This window comes from Sciurus vulgaris (genome assembly GCF_902686455.1).
Source record: "Sciurus vulgaris genome assembly, chromosome: 3".
NCBI lineage: Eukaryota > Metazoa > Chordata > Mammalia > Rodentia > Sciuridae > Sciurus > Sciurus vulgaris.
Genome location: NC_136463.1, coordinates 113,058,271 through 113,085,865, shown reverse-complemented (window position 1 = coordinate 113,085,865; position 27,595 = coordinate 113,058,271). Strand labels below are relative to the sequence as shown.

General features: G+C 34.7%; 1 protein-coding gene across 1 annotated transcript in view; it reads left to right on the top strand.

The window, feature by feature from the left end:
* Positions 1–27,595, top strand: part of LOC306656520 (coiled-coil domain-containing protein 148-like) — a gene marked incomplete at its 3' end in the record, with an annotated part of 134,307 nt that overhangs the window by 72,031 nt on the left and 34,681 nt on the right. Inside the window, exons 2-3 of the mRNA XM_079131834.1 lie at positions 21,061–21,123; positions 22,233–22,354. Of these exons, the coding sequence (XP_078987960.1) occupies positions 21,072–21,123; positions 22,233–22,354 (174 nt within the window). The 5' untranslated portion in view covers positions 21,061–21,071. The remainder of the gene's footprint in view (positions 1–21,060; positions 21,124–22,232; positions 22,355–27,595) is intronic.

Sequence of the window (27,595 nt, the reverse complement as noted above, 5' to 3'; positions counted from 1 at the left end):
CTTAGAGCAATTAAGTTAATATATACTTCAAAGAAGAATGATATCTGTTGTTTATACATCCTTTCCCATATACACACTTCCCTTTGGACAGAAATGGGGGCATTGTTTTCAAGATCCAAGGAAGCACTGGGACTAATGAATATTTCATTACCCTCTCCACCTCACAATCCCATTCCTACCAGCAAAACTCCAAGAGTGAATTTAAGAACAGCACCTTTATCATTGGTAAATATCTGGTGTGTTAGTCCATTTGGGCTGCTGTAATAAAATACCTTAGGCTGTTAATTAATAAACAACAGAAATTTATGGCTCACAGTTCTCAGACTAGGAAGTCTGAGATCAAAGCACTGGCAGATTTGGTGTCTGGTGAGGATTTCTTCTTTGTTTCAGAGATGATCCTTGTTCCTGTATCCTCACATGATAGGAAGGGCAAACACTCTCTTAAATTTCTTTTCTAAGGGCGCTAATCTCTTTCAGGAGGGAGAAGCCCTTGTGACTTTATAATCTCCCCAAATATCCCACCTCTTAGTATTCTCACATTGGGGATTAAATTTCAACACATGAATTTGTGGGGACATCAACATTTAGTTCATATCATCTGGGGAGTCTCTAATTTGGAGCTACTAAGAATAGTGCTATTATAAACACTATACTGCAGATTCCTATTGGGTACACATAGGAGTAGAATAGCTAGGTCATGAGAGCTGAACTTCTGGTGCTTTTTCTAGAGAAGATGTACCAAATTACACCCCAACCAATAGTATGTGAATGTTCTGATGGTTCTACTTTATTATCAACATTGGGTCTTTTTCTTTTTAGTGTCTTAATGTGTTTAAATGGGTATTGCATTATGGTTTAAAATAATATTTTCTCAGTAAAGTTGAGGACCTTTTAATATGTTCATTGGCTAATTGGGTATCCTTTTATCATGGAGTACCTGTTTAATTTCTTATTAATTTGTGTGTGTGTGTGTGTGTGTGTGTGTGTGTGTGTGTATGTGTGTGTGTGTTCATTCTGGGCCCAACTCTTTTCATAAACATTTGTATGACAAATCATTTTCCTACTTTGGGGTTTGTCTTTTTATTCGCTTAATTGTATCTTTGGATGAACAGAAGTTTTCAATTTTAATATTTCCCACCTTATTGTATCTACTATTTGTAATCAGCATTAAAAAAGTCTTTGCCAACTCAAGAGTAATGAATATAATCTGCTTTGTTTTCTTATAAAAGCTTCATTTTTAAAATCTTTCACATTTAGATCTGCAATACATCTGTAATTGATCTTTGTGAGTGTTGTGGGGTAGGTACTCAAGATTCATTTTTTCCATGTGGCTGGCTGACTAACCAAGAACTACCTGTTGAAGACTTTTTTCTATACTTCACAGCAGTGTGACTCACCTCTGTCATAAATCAGATGTAGGATCTATTTATTGCCCCATTATACCATTCATTGACCCAATCCTTGTTACAATGACATTGTCTTCATTACAGTAGCCTCATAATGGATCTCAGCGTATGAAACTGTAAATCTTGCGGCATTGCTCTCTTCATCAAGATTCTCTCAGCTGTTCTTCATCCTTGCATTTCTGTACCCATTTTGGAATCAACTTGCCAATTTTCACACACACCTAAAAAAACCCCTAGGATTTCAGTTAAGATTGTATAAATCAATTAGAAAGAGTTGACATTTTAAAATATTGAGTCGTTTTCACCATTGAAGTAGTTCGGTGATGGTCCCAAGGTTTATAAACAGTGGAACTGGAATTCAACCTTTTGCAGCGTGACCTCAAACCCAAAACTATTCTAGAGTTTAGGTATACCTCAGTTTTGAGAATGTACTCTTTGATTTCAATTGTATTTTAAACAAGCCTCTTTGTTGGTCTAATATAATGCTTTATTCTACAGTACTATTTTAAAAAACTTCCCATTATATGGATATCCCAGAATTTAATTTAACCAATACTCTAATATCATTCATTTTTAAATTCATTTCCAGTTTTTCTCCAAATAATAATTCTGTCATAGTATCTCTTTTTAAAATTTTTTTATTTTTTTATTTTTTATTAAAAATCATAAATTTACATAGGGCAATGTTGTTTGATTCATTCTGTTATTTTTTTTCCCTTTCCTCCCACCCCTCCCACCCCTCTTTTCCCTCTATACAGTCCTTCCTTACTCCATTCTTACCACTCTCCTTATCCCTAACCCTAAACCTAACCCTAACCCTAACGCTAACCCCTCCTACCCCCCATTATATGTCCTCATCCGCTTATCAGCAAGATCATTCGTCCTTTGGTTTTTTGAGATTGGCTTATCTCACTTAGCATGATATCCTCCAATTTCATCCATTTGCCTGCTAATGCCATAATTTTATCATTCTTCATGGTGGAGTAATATTCCATTGTATATATATGCCACAGTTTCTTTATCCATTCATCAACTGAAGGGCATCTAGATTGGTTCCACAATCTGGCTATGGTGAATTGAGCAGCTATGAACATTGATGTGGCTGTATCTCTGTAGTATGCTGATTTTAAGTCCTTTGAGTATAGACCGAGGAGTGGGATAGCTGGGTCAAATGGTGGTTCCATTCCAAGCTTTCTGAGGAATCTCCATACTGCTTTCCAGAGTGGCTGCACTACTTTGCAACCCCACCAGAAATGTATGAGTGTACCTTTTTCCCCACATCCTTGCCAACACCTATTGTTGCTTGTGTTCTTGATAATCGCCATTCTAATTGGGGTGAGATGAAATCTTAGGGTAGTTTTGATTTGCATTTCCCTTATTACTAGAGATGTTGAACATTTTTTCATATATATCTGTTGATTGCTTATACATCTTATTCTGTGAAGTGTCTGTTCATTTCCTTAGCCCATTTGTTGATTGGATTATTTGTATTCTTGGTGTAGAGTTTTTTGAGTTCTTTATAGATTCTGTGTATCTGAAGTATGAGTGGCAAAGATACTCTCCAACTCTGTAGTCTCTCTCTTCACATTACTGATAGTTTCCTTTGCTGAGAGAAAGCTTTTTAGTTTGAATCTATCCCAGTGGTTGATTCTTACTTTCATTTCTTGGGCTATGGGAGACCTGTTAAGGAAGTCTGATCCTAAGCCAACAAGTTGAAGGTTTGGACCTACTTTTTTTCTATAAGATGCAGGGTCTCTGATCTGATTCTGAGGTCCTTGATCCATTTTGAGTTGAGTTTTGTGCAGGGTGAGACATAGGGGTTTAGTTTCATTCTGTTGCATATGGATTTCCAGTTTTCCTAGCACCATTTGTTGAAGAGGCTATCTTTTCTCCATTGCACATTTTTGGCACCTTTGTCTAGTATGAGAAAATTGTATTTATTTGGGTTTGTGTCCATGTCTTCTATTCAGTACCATTGATCTACCTGTCTATTTTGGTACCAATACCATGCCGTTTTTGTTACTATTGCTTTGTAATAGAGTTGAAGATCTGGTATTGTGATATCCCCTGCTTCGCTCTTTCTACCGAGAATTGCTTTAGCTATTCTGGGTTTCTTATTCTTCCAGATAAATTTCATTATTGCTTGCTCTATTTCTCTAAGGTACATCATTGGGATTTTAATTGGAATTGCATTGAATCTGTATAGCACTTTTGGTAGTATGGCCATTTTGACAATATTAATTCTGCCTATCCAAGAACATGGGAGATCTTTCCATCTTCTAAGGTTTTCTTTAATTTCTTTCTTTAGTGTTCTTTAGTTCCCATTGTAGAGGTCTTTCACCTCTTTTGTGAGATTGATTCCCAAGTATTTTATTTTTTTCGATGCTATTGTGAATGGGGTAGTTTTCCTAATTTCTCTTTCTGAAGATTCATCACTTATGTATAAAAATGCATTGGATTTATGAGCATTGATATTGTAACCTGCTACTTTACTGAATTCACTTATGAGTTCTAAGAGTTTTCTGGTGGAATTTCCAGATTCCTCTAAATATATAATCATGTCATCAGCGAACAGGGATAGTTTGAGTTCTTCTTTTCCAATTCGTATCCCTTTAATTTCTTTGGTTTGTCTAATTGCTCTGGCTAGAGTCTCAAGAATGATGTTGCATAGAAGTGGTGAAAGAGGGCATCCCTGCCTTGTTCCAGTTTTTAGGGGGAATGCTTTCAGTTTTTCACCATTTAGAATGCTATTGGCCATGGGCTTAGCATAGATGGCCTTTACAATGTTAAGGAATGTTCCCACTACCTCATTTTTTCTAGTGTTTTGAGCATGAAGGGATGCTGTATTTTATTGAATGCTTTTTCTGCATCTATTGAAATAATCATGTGATTCTTAACTTTTAGTCTGTTGATATGGTGAATGACATTTATTGATTTCCTGATGTTGAACCAACCTTGCATCCCTGGGATAAAACCCACTTGATCGTGGTGCACTGTCTTTTTAATATATTTTTGTATGCGATTTGCTAAAATTTTGTTGAGAATTTTTGCGTCAATGTTCATTAAGGATATTGGTCTGAAATTTTCTTTCCTCAATGTATCTCTGTCTGGTTTAGGTATCAGGGTGATATTGGCTTCATAGAATGAGTTTGGGAGGGTTCCCTCCTCTTCTATTTCATAGAATACTTTGAGGAGTATTGGAATGAGCTTTTCTTTAAAGGTTTTGTAGAACTCGGCTGAGAACCCATCTGGTCCCGGACTTTTCTTTGTTGGTAGGCTTTTGATGACCTCTTCTATTCCATTGCTTAAATTGATTTATTTAAGTTGTGTATGTCCTCCTCGTTCAGTTTAGGTAATTCATATGTCTCTGGAAACCTGTTGATGTCTTCGAGGTTTTCTGTTTTGTTGGAGTATAGATTTTCAAAATAGCTTCTAATTATGTTTTGTATTTCACTCGTGTCTGTTGTGATATTTCCTTGTTCATTCCGAATTGTAGTAATTTGAGTTTTTTCCCTCTTTCTCTTTGTTAGTGTGGCTAAGGGTTTATCAATTTTGTTTATTTTTTCAAGGAACCAACTATTTATTTTGTTAATTTTTCTGATTGTTTCTTTTGTTTCAATTTCGTTGATTTTGGCTCTGATTTTAACTATTTCCTGTTTTCTACTACTTTTGGTGTTGGTCTGCTCTTCTTTGTTTGATGTACATGGATGAGCCAATGTTTCGGGGCATAGATATTTATGATTGTTATGTCTTGCTGATTTATGCTTCCCTTAAGCAGTATGTAATGTCCTTCTTTATCCCTTCTGACTAGTTTTGGCTTGAAGTCCACATTATCTTAAATGAGGATGGATACTCCAGCTTTTTTGCTGTGTCCATGTGCATGGTATGTTTTTTCCCATCCTTTCACCTTTAGTCTATGGGTATCTCTTTCTATGAGATGAGTCTCTTGCAGGCAGCATATTGTTGCATTTTTCTTTTTATTCCAATCTGCCAGTCTATGTCTTTTGATTGATGAGTTCAGGCCATTAACATTCAGGGTTATTATTGTGATATGATTTGTATTCCCAGTCATTTGACTCATTTTTGTTTTTTGACATGATTTGGTTTCTCCTTTATTTGGCTATTCCTTTAGGCTAATTCCTCCTGTTGCTGATTTGCATCGTTTTTTTTCATCTCTTCCTCATGGAATATTTTGCTGAGAATGTTCTGTAATGCCGGCTTTCTTTTTGTAAATTTCTTTAGCCTTTGTTTATCATGGAAGGATCTTATCTCATCGTCAAATCTGAAAGTAAGTTTTGCTGGGTATAAGATTCTTGGTTGCCACCGTTTTATTTCAGGGATTGGAAAATGTTGTTCCAGGCCCTTCTAGCTTTTAGGGTCTGGATTGAAAAATCTGATATTCTTATTGGTTTCCCCCGAATGTAATCTGATTCTTTTCTCTCGTGGCCTTTAAAATTCTGTCTTTATTTTGTATGTTAGTTATTTTCATTATAATATGCCTTGGTGTGGGTCTGTTGTAATTTTGTATATTTGGAGTCCTATAAGCCTCTTGTACTTGGTTTTCCATTTCATTCTTCAGATTTGGGAAATTTTCTGATATTATTTCATTGAATAGATTGTTCATTCCTTTGGTTTGTTTCTCTAAGCCTTCCTCAATCACAATAATTCTTAAATCTGGCCTTTTCACAATATCCCATAATTCTTGTAGATTCTGTTCATGATTTCTTACCATCTTTTCTGTTTGGTCAACTTTGTTTTCAAGATTAAATATTTTGTCTTCAGTATCTGAGGTTCTGTCTTCCAGGTGTTCTATCCTATTGGTTATGTTTTTTATGGAGTTTTTAACTTGGTTTATTGTTTCCTTCATTTCAAGGATTTCTGTTTGTTTTTTTTTTTTTCAGTATCTCTAACTCTTTATTGAAATGATCTTTTGTTTCCCATATTTGCTCTTTTAACTGTTGATTGGTGCGATCATTTAATGCCTGCATTTGCTCTTTCATCTGCTCCTTCAATGCCTGCATTTGCTCTTTCATCTCCTCGTTTGCTTCTCTGATTGTTTTAATTATGTACATTCTGAACTTTCTTTCCGACATTTCTTCTGCTGTGCTGTCATTGGGTTTTATTGATATAGTATCTAAGTTTGTTTGGGACATTTTCTTCCCTTGTTTTCTCATATTGGTCAGATGTCAGTGGGACTCTGTGATATTGCCGATTTCCTCTATTGGCTTATAGTGACCCTGTAGATTTCCAGTGTATCACCTACCAGCCTTCAGTAGCCTGAAGTCTTGGAGTAATAATAAGTCTTGATAATGCAGTGCTTCTGAAGAATGCTGCCCCTAGCCCACTACTGGTTCCAGGGAGAGAGACCTGGAGAGGTCTCTGGCTGCCCTACCCTGGTCCCAGAGGCTGCTTGCGAGTTGGAGGTCTCTGCTGGCTTGGGGACTTGTGGCTGGCTCTGTGTAGAAAGGCTCTCACTGGGCGGTCTGCTCTGAGAAGCTAGCCTAGAAAGGCGCTTCCCGCCTGAGGGAGCCGGGCTGCTTGGGGAAGTCCCTGGCTGCCCTGTCCTGGTCTCTGAAGCAACCTGCAGGTGGGCCGGAGCTGGCCGCATGCTGGTTCTGTGCAGAAAGGCTCTCACTCACTGACCATTATATTTTGAACCAAAATATTCTGGTAGGTTTTTGTTTCTTCTTTGCAGTGCTGGGGATCCAACTTAGGGCCTCATGCACCATAGCACAGACGAGGCAAACACTTTGCCTCTGAGAGATATCCTTAGCCCATTTTGTTGGTACTTTTAAAGTCAAGGGGAAAATCCTGTACAATCAAATCCTTACTGTTCATTCTGTGGTTCATGATAATTTCCCTCTCTCACCCCCTCCCTCTGTAAAAAGGAGAACTCTCTCTCCCTCCCTTCTCTGAGAAAAAGAGCTTATTTTTCCTCTACCCTCCTTAGCTTTCATAAGACATTACTGAGATGTTTTGTAAAAGGACTTAGAAATCATCATTTGGAGGATTCAGTACAGATCCTTTACAAGGTGATCCTGAAATAGAGGATAGTGAAGTATTGCCCCATCCTCTCCTTTGTCAATGATGAGGTTGAATGGCAATTGAGAGGAGTGAAACCTGACTGACATCCTCTCTCTCTCCTCCCCATGGGTACCTCCTCTCATGTCAGACTTTCTTCTTCCTAGGAGAACTGCTCATCCTGAGTTATCACCTCTTCTCACTGGAAATCCTACTGAGACCTATTTTTAAAAAAATTGTACTTGTAATTAACACACAGTAAGTATACATATATTTTTGGGGTTCTGTTTAACATTTCCATACAAGTGGATTAGGGTGAATGCAGTTTATTATCTCAGACCAATTTCGATGATTCAAAATTGTCCACTCTGCTTCTTCTGCACTTCAGGGCAGCTGATCTAAAGTATACTGCCTGTATAGGAGGGAGAATGCTTTATGTTTTGGTCTAAACTCCAGGGACCTAGAAAAAGGAAATAGGAAGGAAATGAAATTTTATGTTTTCTGTTTCTCTTGTTTACTCTGTTTTGCTTTTTCCTCACTCTTTCCTTCCCTCTAACACCATCTTGACTGCTGTAATATTCTCTATCATTTCTTCACTTCCTAGCCCAGAGATCTTTTCAAACTTCACTGGTGATAACACAAAGTTAATTCACGTGTCTTACCTATTATAATGATTTCATTGATTCAAAAATGTATTAGTAGCTCTCATGTTCCAAGGCACTTTCATTTAAGAGGTTCATAATCTTTGTTAATAAAGTGGTGTAGATTGCTATTTTTATTAAAATTGGAAAAAAAAGACCTTTCGTGTAACATTTTAGAAGGAAATTGCTTCATGCATAATTGATCCTTTATGGAAAAGCTACTTACTCTGGAGTACTGCAAACTCACAGATACATTCTTCTCTGTTGCTTCTTTTCTCTGTGTTACTTTTTAATAGTGTAATTAAGTTTTGGAGTATTTTTTCTGTCCTTTTCCAGAACCACCTACACATCTTTTTACTGATTCTTTTTCAGTTGTATTGAAACTGCAAATGAAACTATTTGAGTTTTAAAAAATGGGAAATTTTGCTAGATGTGTAATTCTCTCATGCTTCTATTGAAGAGCGATGAAGGTAATATTTTTCTAAGAGTTTATCTCATGTCTTTATTAATGGGTATTATTCTAGGACAGTTTTTTTCTACTGCTTTATTGGAGAGGCATCAGAATCTCCTGGGTATTTCATGTTACTCCAGCATATATCAGTTGAGAATTTTGTTTGGCTGAAATTACAGAACCTGACTGCAGAAGCTTGGGGATTTATTTTTCTCATAACAACATGTCCTGAGGGAAGTAGTCCAAGAAAGGTGCAGCAGATTATTGATATCAATGTCCCAGACTCCTCTTGGCTTTCTTCTCAGTGATTGTTAAGTATGTACCTTTCATTCTAATAGTTGCTACATAGTCATAGATGGCTTCCCCATGTCTAGTTTCACATCCACATTTCAGGCAGGAAGAAAGAAGGAGAGGTAGGAAGGAAGGGTAGTGCCTATTTGAGAAAGAAAGTCTTGCCCCTAAATTCCCAGCAGATTTCTACTTATATCTCATTGACTGGAACTGTATTGCATGGTCACTTAAAGCTTCGGGGAAATACCTTTATCTTGAATGCAACTGGGATCTGTTAGGAAGGAAACAAGAATGGATATTAGCACCTCACCGTGTCTGTGAGTTTCAAACATGAAATGATAACTTTTTTGCAGTAATAGTGAAAAGTACATCAAGTTTTCATTTAATTGTTTGACCTCATAACCTTGCTTGTGGCCTTGGTTTCAAGAGTTTTCATTTAACAAACAAGCTGATAATCAAGAGAAAGAGCAAAGGATTTGTGACTACTAGTGACAAGAAAAAGCATAAGATTTTTAATCATTTTGTTAAACAAGATGTCAAATTTTTTTCTATATAAAGCACAACAAATTTGTATAAAAAATGTATGACTATACTCAAAGATAAAATTAACTGGATATTTCAGGCCAAGGATTATAGGGCTCATTAAGGTTAAGACATTGCAGAAAGTGGTCTGAGATTGGCAAATTCAGAAATGGCTCTGAAGGGTGATCAGACTCTGGGAATCTCACCAGCATAACCCTCTAGATAATCATGCATATCTCTGATATGATGGCATTAATTATACAATATAAGATATAATTATTTAGCAGCAAAATTTTGGAAAAAATAAGTTTTGGAGTTATAGTTGTTACTCTTAATTACATAGATATATATTCCATAAAAATGTAAAGATTGTATTAAAGATAAAGCTAAATTCATTTGATAATAAACTCCAGTTTCAGCATCCTCTTCTGTTGATTTATTTGTGAGTCCCTTAGACTTTTTTTTTTTGACAGAGAGAAAGGGAGATGGGTAGTGGAGAAGGGAATGGAAAAATACAAAGTATTGTGTGTCCCTGAACATTTAGGTAATGGTAGTTTATGATATGGATCATGGTGCATCTCACTTCTTTTACTCAATATATGTTGGATATGAGTCCAGATTATCTGTTTCTGTTATGCAAAAAAGTCCTTCTTAATCTCATGTTCTTGGAATTATAAAATGAGTTAGACATGCATAGGTTACTAATAAGTGGATACATTGTCTATGTTTCTGCATAAACGGATTGTATGCTATGACTGGCAGCTGAATAGCTGGTCAGGGAGTACCTGTCAACTCCAGTTCACAAGAACTAACAGAACAAAAATTTATCAAATAAAGTGGGAAAATTTTTTTCTTCCTTGCTTCATATACATGCCAATCTCTTGCCCATTTTGATTTGGAGTTTGTTCTTCATAATAATTTTCATTTCATACAAACTAGATTTAAAAATTGGGAAAGAGGAGATGAAAATTGTCTTTTCTTCTAAAACCACCATGAATTAGGCCCAGTACCATGATTTATAATGTAATTCCTTAAGGTTTTTTCAACAAATGCATATGGAGTATCTAATATATATGCAACTATATTTTAGGTACTCTGGATAACTGGAGATAAGCAGCTAAAGTCTGGTTTTCATGGAGCATATATCTGAGTTTTAGCGGTGAAAAATAAGCAAATTAATAAATTTGTAGTAGTATATAATATAATTCCACTTATTGAGAAGCACTGTGAAGGAAGATAACTAGGTTCAGAGAAGAATGAGTGATTGGGAATAGCAAGGCTACTTGAGATGAGATGGTGAGGAAGGTCTTTGAAAAGACCTGAATAAAATTCAGACCCCTTAATCTAGTATATGGTAGATGTTCCATAGGCATTGAACAAATGTATAAATAAATAAGAGCAATTTCAGGGATATACACAAGTTACGATAGTAGCACAATGGAGGGGGAAATAATTTCTATCTAAATTAGGAGAGGCCCTAGTAGGCTGCTTATTTAGGATGAGACTGAAAAATAAGTAGGCATTGGCCATAGGGGTGGGCGCATTCCAATTGTCTGTAACAGTGTGTACAAAGGCAGGAGGGTATGAAAGAGGTATCACATTCCTTATTGCTAAATAGCGAGTGACTATAAACTTAGTGACTTAAATAATACAAATTCATTATCTTGTAATTCTGGAGGTCAGATGTCCAAAATAGGTCTCACTGGCTAACATCAAGGAGTCAGCAAGGCTGGATTTCTGTGGAATCTCTAGAAGAGAATGTTTCCTTGCCTTTGTTATTGTCCAGTGGTTACTTGCATACTTTGGGTCGTGGCTCTTTCTTACCATCTTCAGAACCAGAAGCACAACATCCTTAAATCTTTCTTCATGACCTCTGTTTCTGCTGTACATCTTCTCCTCTTATCATATCTTATCTCTTCTTGCCTCTCTCCTATACCTTGGGCCCACATGGATAATCCAGTATAATCTCTCTATATAAGGTCAGCTGATTAGCAACCAAAGTTATCTCTGCAAACTTAACTCTCCCTTGCCATGTAACATAACATATCCATAGGTTCTGACCTATGTGGACATCTTTGAGACATGAGCGTTGTGTATTGGGGGTTCCACAAAAGGTTTAGGACTACTCAGTTGTAGAGTATTTATGGAGTAATGGCTCACCAAGGGGCTAGATTCTTGTCACCTATGCTGAGTTTGGACTCTGCCCTGGAAAGCAATGAGAAACCATTTGGTAGCTCATGGAACTCTATGACATATTTGGGTTTTTAAGATATTACCCATTCAGACAGTTGTGTAATGATAGCAGGGGCTAGGGGAGTACATGAAACTATGTTGTAAAAATCTATTCAGAAGATTCAGAGGAATGAATTATATGATATATCTCTACTGACAATGAGGCTAGGAGTATAAGGGACCAGGAAAAATAGCTGAACCCCTTCCATGAAATCCAGTTATGTAAGATGGGAAAGTCAATGCCCAAACAGTCAGAATGTTGACAAAAGCTTAAATTTAAGCATATGCAAAGTAGCAAGTCAAGTAAGGAGGATAAAAAGAGGCTTTCCAAAACAGAGAATTGCTTTCATGGTCCCTTTGTCATACAAAATTAGAAAATTGAATTTTTTCATCGATAATTACTCAATTTCCCCAAGATGATTTTCTAAAATTTGAAACTGACAGTCATGGCTTCTGATTGGAATTTCTAAGACTGTAGGTGCAAGCTATGTAAATTTGCCTATTCCCCTCAAAAAGTGTTTAGAATCTTACATTTTACATGCTATATATTGCTTTAAAGTAGACATACATACCTTTTCTTTCGGACTTTTGGAATTATTAAGAATGCTCTTGAGAACATAGAATAAGGGCCTGAGGGACTCAATTTTAGTCACCTTCACTCTCTGGAACTCTGAAGTCCCACAAAAAGTAGATTTTTCTAGGTCTTTTACTTTGGTTGAATCATTTATTTCTACCTGACTCTGCTCCCCAGAATGGAAAAGCATATGAAATACGTAGGTACAAACCTACTTAGATCATTTTATTGACAACATTAATTTAGACTCTCTTCTTGAGCTATTGTAGACATAAAAATAGAGACATTCACAAAGGTTGACTATATTTGGCATTTGCTTTCTAAGCAAATATATATGAATTATGAAAAGGGCAGTGATTTTATAGATAGCTTTTATCTGATTACAGATTTTGTTTTGCATAACAAAAACAAGTTATGATTCCATAACTTGGTTACTGTGAATAGTGCCACAATAAGCATGGGTATGCAGGTTTCTCTTTTGTAGGTTGACTATTCCATTCAGATATATGCCCAAGAGTGGGACAAAACTACATCTGGTCATTCTAGTTTTAGTTTCTTGAGGAGGCTTCATGTATTATTTTCCATAGTGACTATAGTAATTTATGTTTCCACCAACAGTGTATTATGGTTCCTTCTCCAAATTCTCACCACTATTTGTTGGTTTTTTTTTTTTTTTTCATAATAGCCATTCTGACTGTGGTGAGATAGAATCTCATAGGGTTTTTAAAAAATATTTTTTAGTTGTAGATGGACACAATGCCTTTATTTTATTTATTTATTTTTATGTGATACTGAGGATCGAACCCAGTGCAACCCACAGGTTCTAGGTGGGTACATTACTACTAAGCCACAACCCCAGCCCTCTCAAAGTTTTGATTTGCATTTTCCTGATGTATAATGAGATTAAGCAGTTTTTTTTCCACACATTTATCAACCATTTGTGTTAGCTTTTCATCACTGTAACCAAAATATATTATGAAAACAACTTAGAGGAAGAAAGGATTATTTTGGGCTCATGGCTTCAGAGGTTCAGTCCATAGTTGCCCCATTTCATTGCTCTGGGCCTAAGATGAGGCAGGATGTTATAGTGGAAGGGCATGATTGAGTAAATTAGCTCAGATCATGGCAGCCAGGAAGCAGAGAGAGAGAGAGAGAGAAGGAGGAGGAGCTAGAGACCTAAGATATAATCTCGAAGGACACATTCTAGGGACCTACTTTCTTTTGTCATGTTCCACTTGACTATGGTTATCACTAACTACCATAGTCCTTTCAAAATATCAATCCACCAAATGGATTAATATACTGATTCTCATAATCAAATCATTTCACCTCTGAACATTTCTTTATGAACACAGGAGCTTTAGGGGGATATCTCATATGCAAATCATAACACCATTTGTATTTCTTCTCTTGAGAAGTGTCTATTCAGATCATTTGCCTATTTCTTAATTAGATTACTTTTCATTGTTGAGTTATTTATATATACTGAATATTAATATCTTCTGCCTGATGCATAACTGGCAAAGATTTAATCCCATTCTGTACATTGTCTTTTCACTCTGTTGATTATTTCCTTTGGTATGCAGAAGACTTTAGTTTGATGTTATTTCACTTCTCAGGTTTAGCTTTTGTTTCTTGTGTTTTTGGAGTCCTATCCAGAAAAAAATTATTGCCTATACCAATATCTTGAAGGGTTACTGCTATTTCCAAGGAATAGTTTCAGAGTGTTAGGTACATTAAGGTCCTTGATACATTTTGAGTTGATATTTTGTAAAAAGTGAAGATAGGAGTCAGTCTTCACTCTTATACATGAGTATATCCAAGTTTCCTAGCACCATTTGTTAAGAAGCTTCCTTTAATGTATGTGTTTGGCTTCTTTGTTTTGAGCCTCAGTCGACTAAAGATGCGTGTTCTCTGTTATGTTCCATGGGTCTATTTGTCAATTTTTATGCGAATATCATTCTGTGTTTGTTACTATGGTATAGTGGTTGTCTTGAAATCAGATATTTTAATGTTTCCAGATTTGCTCTTTTTGCCCAGAATTGCTTTGGTTATTCAGGCTTTTTTGTGCTTCCGTGTGAATTTTAGGATTTTTTTTTTCTAGTTCTATGGAAAATGTCATTGTTATGTGTATGTGGATTGCATTGAGCCTGTAGATTGCTTGGAGTAGTATGGGCATTTTAACTATGTTAATTCTTATAATTTATGAACATTGAAGATCTTTCTATTTTTGAATGTTTTTACTTTCTTCAGTGTTTTATAATTTTCATTGTACAGATCTTTTACATCCTTAGTTAAGTTTGTTCCTAGGAATTTTATTTTATTTTTTGTGACTATTATGAAAGGAATTGTTTTAATAATTTTTCTTCAGCAAATTTATTATTAGTGTACAGAAAAACTCCTGATTTTTGCATGATGATTTTGATTCCTGCTACTTTACTGAATTTATTTATCAATTCTAGAAGTTTTTTTGTGGAATCTTAGATTTTCCTCTCAACAGGGATGATGCAACTTCCTCTTTTCTTATTTGTATGGCTTTTGTTTATTTTTCTTGATTGATTGTTTTGGCTAGAAGTTCTAGCAGTATAGTGAATAAAAAATTGGTAAGAGTGAATGTTATTGTTTTGTTTTCAATGTTAGAAGAAACGCTTTAGTCTTTCCCCATTCAGTATGATGTTGGCTGTCAGTTTGCCATATATAGCCTTTATTATGTGTATGATTTTTCTATGCCTAATTTGTTCAGGACTTTTATCATGAAAGGAGTTGATTATTATTATCATGTGCTTTCTCTCCCTCTATTGGGATGATTATGTGATTTTTGGCCTTTGATCTATTGATGTGATGTATTATGTTTATTGATTTGCCTATGTTGAATAATCCTTGTATCTCTGGAATAAAAAACTTTTTTGAATTCTTATAGTAGTGAAATTAATGAATACATACCATTTTACAGTCATTAAAGATATAGCTATATGTACAAACATGGATGTAGAAATAGTATGATAAAGATAATAAAGTTATTATTAAGTGAAAATCAACTTATAGAACTATACAATATATCATTATTACATTTGTATAAAAATTATGCAAGTATTTGGATATGCACAGAAAAATTTTGAGAGACTATAAAATAAAATACTGTATGAATCAGACATTATTACTCTATGTATATATATGATTATATGACCAGTGTGATTCTACATCATGTACAACTGGAAGAATGAGAAGTCATACTCCATTTATGGATGATGTGTCAAAATGCATTCTACTGTCATGTATGACTAAAAAGAACAAATTTTAAAAAATAAAATAAAATATTTAAAATTACTACTAGGGCTAAATGCAACTGGAAATTAGGACTAAATAGGACCAGAAATTTTAACTTTTACCTTGTAATTTTCTATACAATTTGATATTATATGTACCAGCACTTTTATAATTGGAAAAATAGTTTAATATATCAATATATTCATTTTTCCACAAATCATTAAAAATGACCTTATGAATATTATATCATTAACATGTTAAATTTCTATAAAATTTGACATATGTTTAATATACCATGTCTTTTAGTGGAATAGGATTAGTAAGAAATAACTCAGTGTTTCAGTATGGAGAATTATATGCATATATTTACGAGCTCACATTTTAAAGGATTCTTGGTGTCCTGATATCCAGATTCTCTTACAACTGCTAATGTATGTAAATCATAATGAAGTTTTCCCATTACATAGTGAAATAACCATTGTGTCAATACTTTTTAAAATGTGTTTTTAGTCTTTCTTTAAAAAAGAAAAATTTAAAAATTTAGAAATTATGCTCATTGAAAAGAAGAAATAAAAATGAACTTTAATCCTGTCCCTCAAAAATGACCAATTAAATATTTGGCATGCGGAATTAGAATTGTTTTCTTCTGTTTAAGTTTTCTTTTATTTCCTTTAATACATTTTTGTACTTCTTTGGAGTGTAAGTTCTACAAATCTCTTGTGCAGTTTATTCCTAGATATCTTGTTTTGTTTTGATTCTTCTTTTGAGATCTTTTCCCATTATGTTTGAATTGATTATAAGATATTTATTATGTAGCTGAGCAGTTTAAGTGTTTTATTAGTTTTAATCATTTATCTTTTGGTTCCATTACTTTTTCCAGGGCAATAATTTTATCTTATGCAAACTAGAATGCATAGTGTTTCATAATGGAAAGAATATGCATAATTCTGCTTAAAATTCGAAAGAGAATTTTAGATGTTAGAAAAAATACTGCTTACACCAGGCTTTGGCTGTAACATTTGAACTAACATTTAAAATGTCATGAGAACTTTCGTATGAAAAAGGTTATAATTTGACACATCGAAGATATTTCATATTGTTATTGTTCTTATGCTTTTTGGACTGGTAGAATACCCATAAATTACAGGGGAATGAGACAGACCAAATTAAGCATTGTGCATGCATGAATATATCACAATGTATCTCAATTATGATGCATAATTATAAGACACCAATAAAAAAAATACAGTTTCTGTACATGAAATTGTGAAGAAGGGAAAGGAAAAAGAACTAGAAAATCCCCATTATCTTACAAAACTCAACCTTATGGGTTAATTGACTAATCCATATATCTGTATAACTAATTAGTTTGAAGTTAATGAGTTACCTATGCTTTCTAATTTTTAGTCTAAGTACAACTTTTTCTTCCTCAGTGTATTAAACGAGATTTTCTTAGTAAAATAGAACATAAATTTTAACAGTGTGAAAGACTACCCCATTATTTAAATGATCTCCTTGGTATTTTCCCCCCTCATCTTTAGAGAAGTCATCTTTCATTTACCCTGTACAGACTACTTAAGGCTGTGTTTGTTATAACAGGTTTGGATTCTCTGCCAAATCTGTAATCTGTAAAAATAAATTTCATATTAAAACATTTTTAACTGTTTAGCCACTGGAAAGCTATCATTGCATTATGTATCATAGTGCTTTTCTTATACTCTAAGAAATTTCTCATGAAACTATATTATCCTAAAATATTTTCAGTAGTTGAATATATCTAAGACGTTTAACATTTTGATAACACAAGTAATTTCTAAAATTTCATATAATGTGAACATGAAATAATTTACAATAGGCTGAAGTTGCCACTTTAAATTTCTTATTGATAAGCATAAAATTGAAACCGCCTAAATAACATGCACTTGTTTGGGATTCAGAAAGTATTTGTTTTAGTAGTTTCAAAATCCCTTAATATGAACTGTGTGTTAACCATTTTGAGTTTTTCAGACTTTTTAGAACTATATTGTAGAACATATGCCCTATAATATTTAAAACCCTGGTGGGGCATGAGGCAGTATTACATAATTAAATATATTATGATGTTTGCACCATTGTGTGAATATTAACATTAAAGAGGCACCAAGTGATTTCAGTTCAGGTTGGGCTTGGCTACTACGTTGATAACGAAATAAACCTTCATTTTGAGATATTTTTATATTTTAATATGAGATATTGAACCTGAAGTAGTTCTGCTAATGATTAGGCATGTTATTTTTGTTATTTTTCTGAGCCTCAGTCATCTCAGTTGCTAAAATGAGAAGCTTGACTAAGTAAATTATTTCTGAACTTTTCAAATTCTGTCTGAATGTTTATTCAGTTCTCTGACATAAAAACACTGCAATTAAATCAGTTTTATAATACCTCAATTTAATGATTCCTTAGTCTGGAGGCCTTCAACATTCTTGGAAGGTAAGCATTATTTATGATCTATATCTAAAGATTCAAATATGTAGGTCAAGAAGAGTTTCCACATGATCTTCTGTATAGTTGGAAACAAACTAAGTTTGAAGTTTATGAAGACAGATTAGTGTTTGGTTACAACTTTGATTTGAAGAATGCATTACTGTAAAATTCTTTCTTTTTAATAACTTTATTTTATTTATTCATTTTTTATGAGGTGCCGAGGATCGAATCTAGTTTCTCACACATGCTAGGCAGGTGCTCTTACCACTGAGCCACAACCCCAGTCCTCTACTATATGATTCTTATGGCCAAAATTAAGATTTGAACTATGTAAAAAAGGTGAAAATCATTGTTTGGGTTCCATGAGCTTCTTCTGAAAACCAGAAAGAACAAATAACATGGGGACAAGCAGGATTAAACCAAGGGAGCTAAAAGGGAATCTGTAAAACTCCATTTTGTTTGCTAACCTGAATCTTCGAAACTCAACACCAAGAAAAATGAGGTCTAAATCTAAAGTGACTGGGTTATCCCCTGAGGAAAGACTAAACCTAATCAATTAGGTAACTAGTGAGGTTTCCTACTAGATAGAGATGGCAAACTTGGACAGTTGAGCTATGGGTAGAATAATTATGAAAACAACAGACAAGGAGCAGAAGGCCCAAACTAACAAACCAACCTAGATTTGTTCTGAAGACTTCCTTTATGTGTCTGGTAGTGGTGTCAAAAGAAGAAAAAAAAAAATGTATTTGATTATCTTTGGGTATAGAATTCTCTTCAATTTTTCTTCTTTTCTACCATTTCTTTTTGTTTTATTCCTTTTCACTTCTTCCATTGAACTTATCTGAATACTCCTGAAGGGCATTTAAATTTGCCACTCTATTCTGTAGGTTATACTATTAAAGCAAATGAGAAGAAATTGGTAAGTTATGGTAGGGAGAAGGGAGGTTGTTGGGTGGACTTAGGAACTATTGCCATTCTTCTGAGTGACTAGATAATATCCAGCTACTACCAGCCCCTTTTATTCATTTCCTCAGATAGTATTTATTGAATATTTACTGTATCCTAGGCACAGGGGATATAATAAAAAATAAGATAGAGTACATACGACTGTGGAGGGGAATAGGCATCAAATCAGCAAACATGCAAATGTAAAGACTGATAGAAATTGTTATGGCAAAGAAAAGAACAGGATGAGGTCCTTCCTTATTTATATGGAGAGGCCTGGTTAGGTCTTTTTGAGGGGACATACTCATTGAGATAAAAACTGAACAGAAACCAGTCAGGTAAAGAGAAGAAGGAAATATCTTTAAGGCAGAGGGAAAGGCAAGTGGAAAGCCTTTGGTCAAAATGAAGATGGCATATTTGAGAAATAGATCACTGTATTTGGAATGTGTGAAAGAGATGCAAGAAGAGATGACCAAATTCAGATCATCATGGATTTTATAGCCCATTTAAAAGAGTTTGGGACTGTTTTAAAATGGTAATGGGAAAGCACTGAAGGATTTCAAGCAAGGTCAGATTAGAGTCATTAAGAGATTACTTGTGTAGAGGATGGACTGGAGGTGTGCAAAGTGGAACTGCTTCTAACATCCAAGCAGGAAGTGACTTGACTCATATAGAGGTAGTGTAAAAGGATAGATTGTGCATTTTGGATAAATAATTTTAATGGGTAAGCTTTGGCTATGAGCAGAAACCAGCCTCAAGGATGGATTGCCAATGTTATTAAAGTTTTGAAACAAGAACTTCTTGAGCAGAGACCCTGTAGAAATTATATACCAGAATTTATCACTGTATTCCTAAGAGCTGGTATACAGTTGACATAATTCATGGTATCACAGCAGAATTTTCAAAAGTCATTTATCTTTGCTATTTTCTCCTTCATTTAAGGAGGTTTAGGTTATTGCAAAGACCATTATATATGGGTAGTTCAGTTTAGTAAATATGGAACAAAATTTTATGAATAGAGGGTACTGTTATTTAAAGAGCCACCTGACTAATCTGTTTGCCTTTGGAGGCAATATGTTCCTAAATAAATGTTGGCTCAGTTTAGTGCTGTATTGCAGGTTGGTTTGTCAGGAAATAAATACTGAGGCATATTTGGGGGTTCAAAATGTTTATCAGGGACCCATACCTGTGAAAGGAAGGAGGAGGAGGCAGGATTGGGAAGATGAAGAAGACAACTCCAATGCAGGTCCAGTGTCTAGACTAACCCAGCAGGAAGCTCTTGAGCAAATATTTTCCAGCAGAGTGTCCCATGTTGGCCCCAACTTGATTTAACCCTGCCTCACTCATTCAGTGCGTACTGGCTGTCCCCCAAAGGGTGTGCCTTTGGACTAGGCTGTTCTCTGTAGTTGAGCCCAACCCTGAAGGAAGTGACAAATGAAAGTTGTCTGCAGACTGCACTCTGACAACCAGTCAGTCAGTCCTTCCCGGGAGAGAAATCTGCCTTGGTTCATCTCCATATCTATCACGATTACTGCTATGTTACTTGTAATAGAAGTAGTAATTTATTCTTCAACTTATAGTTTCTTTCTCCCTAGGAGCTCGAGATAAAACATATAGAGTTTTCTAATGACCAAATATTTATCAGTTGAGACAATCCAATAAAGGTGAATTAAGAGGAAAAAGATTGGAAGGGGTGACCAAGAACAAGAATGGCACAGAAGAAAAACATTAGTGAAAGGAGCTTCTAAGAGCCAGGAAAAGCAAATTTTAATGAAATGCAAAGAGTTATGACACCCAATCCTGGGCCTCACTTTTGAATGTACTTCCATTAACACATCTTTAAAACCATTAAACAATAACATGGAGTATAAGGAGGAGATCAAGAGGGAGGAAGAAGGGATGAAATATGGGAGGAAATGTGGAATTAATTTGATAAAATCATGCTATATGCATGTATAAATATACCACAGTGAATTCCACCTTATGTATATCTATAAAACATCAATCAAAAATAAATAAATAAATAAATAAAAGGAAGCCCAATAGAGTAAAGGAAGCAGAACAGGTAGAGGGAGGAGGGGAAGGAAAGATGAGGGGCACGAAGGACTGAAAGGGAGAAATCAAATTCTATGCATGTATAATTTTGCCAAAATGACTCCAAACATTATGTATAACTATAATACACTAATAAAAGAAAAAAATGGAAAAAATAACACTGTGAAACTTAAACTCTTGTTTCCTTGACAGATGTGGAAAACATGAATAACAGAGATTGGCCATTCGTGACAATTCAGAGAAATGCTAGCTCAGGTATCTTTTTTTCTATTTTCAACTGTTTTATGATTTATAGTGGACTATGCACTTTTGAAATAATATAAACTTGGCATGGTTATTTCCAAATTTTCAATATGGAAAACCTCATTCCCTGATTACATTCAATGATTGACCAGTTCACTTGTAAGAGTTTATTTTAATCTTTTATAGTGGCCAGTACAAACTTGCTCTCCTCCTCTGTACTAGTCCTGAAATCATTTGGGGTCCTGAAATCAGTTGGTAGCCTCCTGTAGTCACTCATATAGTTCATGATTTCTTAAGTAAATCCTAGTTAATTTATGTAACCCGGATTAATTATACACATAACTGAGATGAGAGTACATTTCTCCGTTTGAATCACTCAGTCTATTCCATTTTATGCTACTTGGATTTAGAGTATTCTCTACCTATGTTTTGCTTTATCAAAAAAGTTTAATATGCTAAACCAGGATCTTGGACTGGGGAGATAGCTCAGCTGGTAGAGTGCTTGCCTTGCAAGCACAAGGCCCTGAGTTTGATCCCCAGGACCACGCAAAAAAAAAAAAAAAAAGAAGAAGAAGAAAAATCCTAAACCAGGATCTTGCATGGGAATAGATATCCAAATATTTTGCATAATTATAATCTTATTTGACCTATTAAATTTAGTGTTTAATTTCAAACCTTTTTCAAATTTAATTTAAATTATTTTTATTTATTAAAGTTAGAAATGCATATATGACTTAAACATTATATGTGTAATTTTATTAATAAAGATGTGATACTTAAATATTCATAGTTGGTACCTAATGCATTTTAAATAAAAAGAGTGACTTAACACTACTTATACTTTGCATATAAAATTTTTGATGATTTACAACATAGTAATATATAGAGTTATTCCTTTAATACTTTTAGAAGTAAAGTTATATAAGTAATGTAGTGGCCATATTATAAGAGTTTCTAGAAATAGAGGTTAAAATATGAACATTGTAACATATCACACATATGTATAATACTTTAAAACTACTTTAAAATGAGATCTGAAATTCACATTTTCCTTGTAATTTTATTTTGACCTCCAGTAACATGATATTCTTTTTTTGTCCTTTCTGTTTTTATAAAAATAGACACTCTGGTATTCCATATGAAAAATAGGATGAGAAGCACCATGTACAAGCCAGTAGACTATCAACAACTGCGTGCTTTAACTGAAGCGAAAAAGTTAGCTTCAGCTTCTACAGAGCTAAAGGTTAGAAGTTTTATATGTATGTGTTTTTCTAGTTTTGGAAAATTGAATTACTAGGAAGTAAAATATTATTTGCAAATGCAAAAATAAGAGTCTGTCTAAATGGTTTTAGAGTCTCCCAATTATTGATAATAGTGAAAAGCAGCTAACATTCTTGAATGTTCTCAGACATTGTTATATAGTTTATATGCATTGCTTATTTAGTGATCAAACCTATGAGGACTGAATTCATATTTGCTTTTGGAAACATAGTTATTTCATTAGCTTTCACCAATTTCCAACTTAATCTGAAAAATAAAACTTGCTAGGAAGTATCAGCCATGGATTATTATCCAATTTAGAGTTCCTTTTCCAATACCATATAAATGTGCCCACAGATGCTCTGTATTCTAGAATTTCCTTTTTTCTTCAAATATATGTCTCAGGCCAAGAAAGATCAACTTGAACTAAATTTGAAAGAGGTGTATGTACAAATAATTGTATGTAGTATTTTAGTATCATGCTAGTTAGGATTATTAATACAGTATATTTTTCTTGTGCAAATAATAATGTTCACTATAGATGTTATTTTTCATTTCTAGGATTCTTTGAAAAATTGGTTTGGTAAAGCAGCACATTAATTTACAAGTTTCCATTTGCATTTAAAGTTTTTGTATTTGTTAGTTTTGTATGACTTTCATTAAAAGGCAACTATGATTCCAAAAACATATTTGATACCTACTCTAGGGAAATACGTCAATGAGCTATATCTCTTCAAACTAAAGTGACTGCTTAAAAACTAAGGAATTATTTGTTTGATTCACATATGAATTTAAAATAATTTCATATTATGAGGACAAGTAAATTTTATAGAAAAAGTCACATAACTATCATCCTAATAAAACTATTTTCATATCAGACTTCTATTCTGAGCTATTCTACACATACCACACACATAAAAACATGCATATATAAACATAAACATGTAATATTTAATTTTCTTCTGTGATGAACAGATCTGAAATTCTATATGCTGCTTCTCTTAACATTTTATGATATTATCTTTGTATTATTTGTTTGATATTTTATTACATCAGTCAGCAAACACTTTTTATATGCCTACCATTTGCCTTGAAAATACAATAGTGAACAATACAACCCTTACCCTCATGGAGTGTACTGTTTCCTGGGAGGCAGATGACAGTGTTTATTAAGTAAGTCAGGAAATAAAATTACATTAAGTGTAAACGCCAAGAAAAATATGCTGACTGGTATATAATAACAGGACTTGATCCTGATTGGGTGATTAGAAAAAGGTCTTTCTGAGGAAATGACATTGGAATTAAGAACTCAAGGTAAATAAGAATTAACTAAGCAAAAACAGAAGTGACAAGCATTATACTTCTGATGCATTATTATGACGATATTTTTGGTATTTAGGTTGTATTCAATTTTTTTAACATTCATTTTTATTGTAAACAAATGGGATATATTTTGTTTCTCTGTACATGAAGTAGAGGCATACCATTTGTGTAATCATACATTTACCTAGGGTAATAGTTTTTGATTCATTTTGTTATTTTTTCCTCCCTCCCACCGTTTCCACCCCTCTTATCCTTCTTATAGAGTCCCTACTTCCTCCATTCTTGCTCCCTTCCCACCCCCTGTATATGTCATCATCTGCTTATCAGTGAGATCATTCATCCTTTGGTTTTTTGAGGTTGGCTTATCTCAATTAGCATGATATTCTCCAATTTTACCCATTTGCCTGCAAATGCCATAATTTTATCATTCTTTATGGCTGAGTAATATTCCATGGTGTATATATACCACAGTTTCTTTATCTATTCATCAATTGTGGGGCATCTAGATTGGTTCCACAATCTGGCTTGTGAATTGTGCAGCTATGAACATTGATGTGGCTGTATCTCTGTAGTATGCTGATTTTAAGTCCTTTGGGTATAGGCTGAGGAGTGGGATAGCTGGGTCAAATGGTGGTTCCATTCCAAGTTTTCTAAGGAATCTCCACACTGCTTTCCAGAGTGGCTGCACTAATTTGCAGCCCCACCAGCAATGTATGAATGTACCTTTTTCCCCACATCCTCTCCAACACCTACTGTTGATTGTATTCTTGATAATTGCCAATCTAATTGGGGTGAGATGGAATCTTAGGGTAGTTTTGATTTGCATTTCTCTTATTACTAAAGATGGGGAACATTTTTTCATATGTTTGTTGATTGCTTGTAGATATTCTGTGAAGTGTCTGCTCACATCCTTAGCCCATTTGTTGATTGGGTTATTTGTATTCTTGGTGTAGAGTTTTTTGAGTTTTTTATATATTTCAGAGATTAGTGCTGTATCTGAAGTATGAGTGGCAAAGATATTCTCCAACTCTGTAGGGGCTCTCTTCACATTGCTGATAGTTTCCTTTGCTGAGAGAAAGCTTTTTAGTTTGAATTAATTCCAGTTGTTAATTCTTGCTTTTATATCTTGAGCTATGGGAGTCCTGTTAAGGAAGTCTGATCATAAGTCAACATGTTGAAGATTTGGACCTACTTTTTCTTCTGTAAGATGCAGAGTCTCTGGTCTGATTTCAAGGTCCTTGATCCATTTTGAGTTGAGTTTTTTGCAGGATGAGAGATAGGGGTTTAATTTCATTCTGTTGCATATGGATTTCCAGTTTTCCCAGAACCATTTGTTGAAGAGGCTATCTTTTCTCCATTGCATATTTTTGGCCTCTTTGTCTAGTATGAGAAAATTGTATTTATTTGGGTTTGTGTCCATGTTTTCTATTCTGTACCATTGATCCACCTGTCTATTTTGGTACCAATACCATGCCGTTTTTGTTACTATTGGTTTGTAATAGAGTTGAAAATCTGTTTTTTCAATACCCCCTGTTTCATTCTTCCTGCTAAGGATTTCTTTAGCTATTCTGGGTTTCTTATTCTTCCAGATGAATTTCATGATTGCTTGCTCTATTTCTGTAAGGTACATCATTGGGATTTTAATTGGAGTTGCATTGAATCTGTATAGGACTTTTGGTAGTATGGCCATTTTGACAATATTAATTCTGCCTATCCAAGAACATGGGAAATCTTTCCATCTTCTAAGGTTTTCTTTAATTTATTTCTTTAGTGTTGTATAGTTCTCATTGTAGAGGTCTTTCACCTCTTTTGTTAGATTGATTCTCAAGTATTTTATTTTTTCGAAGCTATTGTGAATGGGGTAGTTTTCCTAACTTCTCTTTCTGAAGATTCATCTCTTATGTATAAAAATGCATTGGATTTATGAGCATTAATCTTATATCCTGCTACTTTACGGAATTCACTTATGAGTTCTAAGAGTTTTCTGGTGGCATTTTCTGGTTCCTCTAAATATATAATCATGTCATCAGCAAATACGGATTGTTTGAGTTCTTCTTTTCTTATTCATATCCCTTTAATTTCCCTGGTCTGTCTAATTGCTGTGGCTAGAGATTCGAGGACAATGTTGAATAGAAGTGATGAAAGAGGGCATCCCTGCCTTGTTCCAGTTTTTAGGGGGAATGCTTTCAGTTTTTCACCATTTAGAATGATATTGGCCATGGGCTTAGCATAAATGGCCTTTACAATGTTAAGAAACGTTCTCACTATCCCTATATTTTCTAGTGTTTTGAGCATGAAGGAATGCTGTATTTTTTTTTTATTGTAAACAAATGGGATACATGTTGTTTCTCTGTACATGGCGTAAAGGCATACCATTTGTGTAATCATAAATTTACATAGATTAATGTGGTTTGATTCATTCTGTTATTTTTTCCCTTCCCCCCACCCCTCCCACCCCTCTTTACCCTCTATACAGTGCTTCCTTCCTCCATACTTGCCCCCCTCCCTAACCCTAACTCTAACCCTAACACTGACCCTTCCCTCCCCCCCATTATGTGTCATCCTCCACTTATTAGTGATATCATTCGTCCTTTGGCTTTTTGAGATTGGCTTATCTCACTTAGCATGATATTCTCCAATTTCATCCATTTGCCTGCAAATGCCATAATTTTATCATTCTTTATGGCTGAGTAATATTCCATTGTATATATATACCACAGTTTCTTTATCCACTCATCAATTGAAGGGCATCTAGGTTGGTTCCACAGTCTGGCTATTGTGAATTGAGCAGCTATGAACATTGATGTGGCTGTATCTCTGTAGTATGCAGATTTTAAGTCCTTTGGGTATAGGCCAAGGAGTGGGATAGCTGGGTCAAATGGAGGGTCCATTCCAAGTTTTCTAAGGAATCTCCACACTGCTTTCCATAGTGGCTGCACTAATTTGCAGCCCCACCAGCAGTGTATGAGTGTACCTTTCTCCCCACATCCTCGCCAACACCTGTTGTTGCTCGTATTCTTGATAATCGCCATTCTAATTGGGGTGAGATGGAATCTTAGGGTGGTTTTGATTTGCATTTCTCTTATTACTAGAGATGTTGAACATTTTTCCATATGTTTGTTGATTGCTTGTAGATCTTCTTCTGTGAAGTGTCTATTCATTTCCTTAGCCCATTTGTTGACTGGATTATTTGAATTCTTGGAGTAGAGTTTTCTGAGTTCTTTATAGATTCTGGAGATTAGTGCTCTATCTGAAGTATGATTGGCAAAGATATTCTCCCACTCTGTAGGCTCTTTCTTCGCATTGCTGATAGTTTCCTTTGCTGAGAGAAAGCTTTTTAGTTTGAATCTATCCCAGTGGTTGATTCTAGCTTTTATTTCTTGTGCTATGGGAGTCCTGTTAAGGAAGTCTGGTCCTAGACCAACAAGGTGAAGATTTGGACCTACTTTTTCTTCCATAATCTGCAGGGTCTCTGGTCTGATTCCGAGGTCCTTAATCCATTTTGAGTTTAGTTTCGTGCATGGTGAGAGATATGGGTTTAGTTTGATTCTGTTGCATATGGATTTCCAATTCTCCCAGCACCATTTGTTGAAGAGGCTATCTTTTCTCCATTGCATATTTTTGGCCCCTTTGTCTAGTATGAGAAAATTGTATTTATTTGGGTTTGTGTCCGTGTCCTCTATTCTGTACCATTGATCTACCTTTCTATTTTGGTACCTATACCATGCCGTTTTTGTTACTATTGCTTTGTAGTAGAGTTGAAGATCTGGTATTGCAATACCCTCTGTTTCACTCTTCCTGCTAAAGATTGCTTTAGCTATTCTGGGTTTCTTATTCTTCCAGATGAATTTCATAATTGCTTGCTCTATTTCTGTAAGGTACGTCATTGGGATTTTAATTG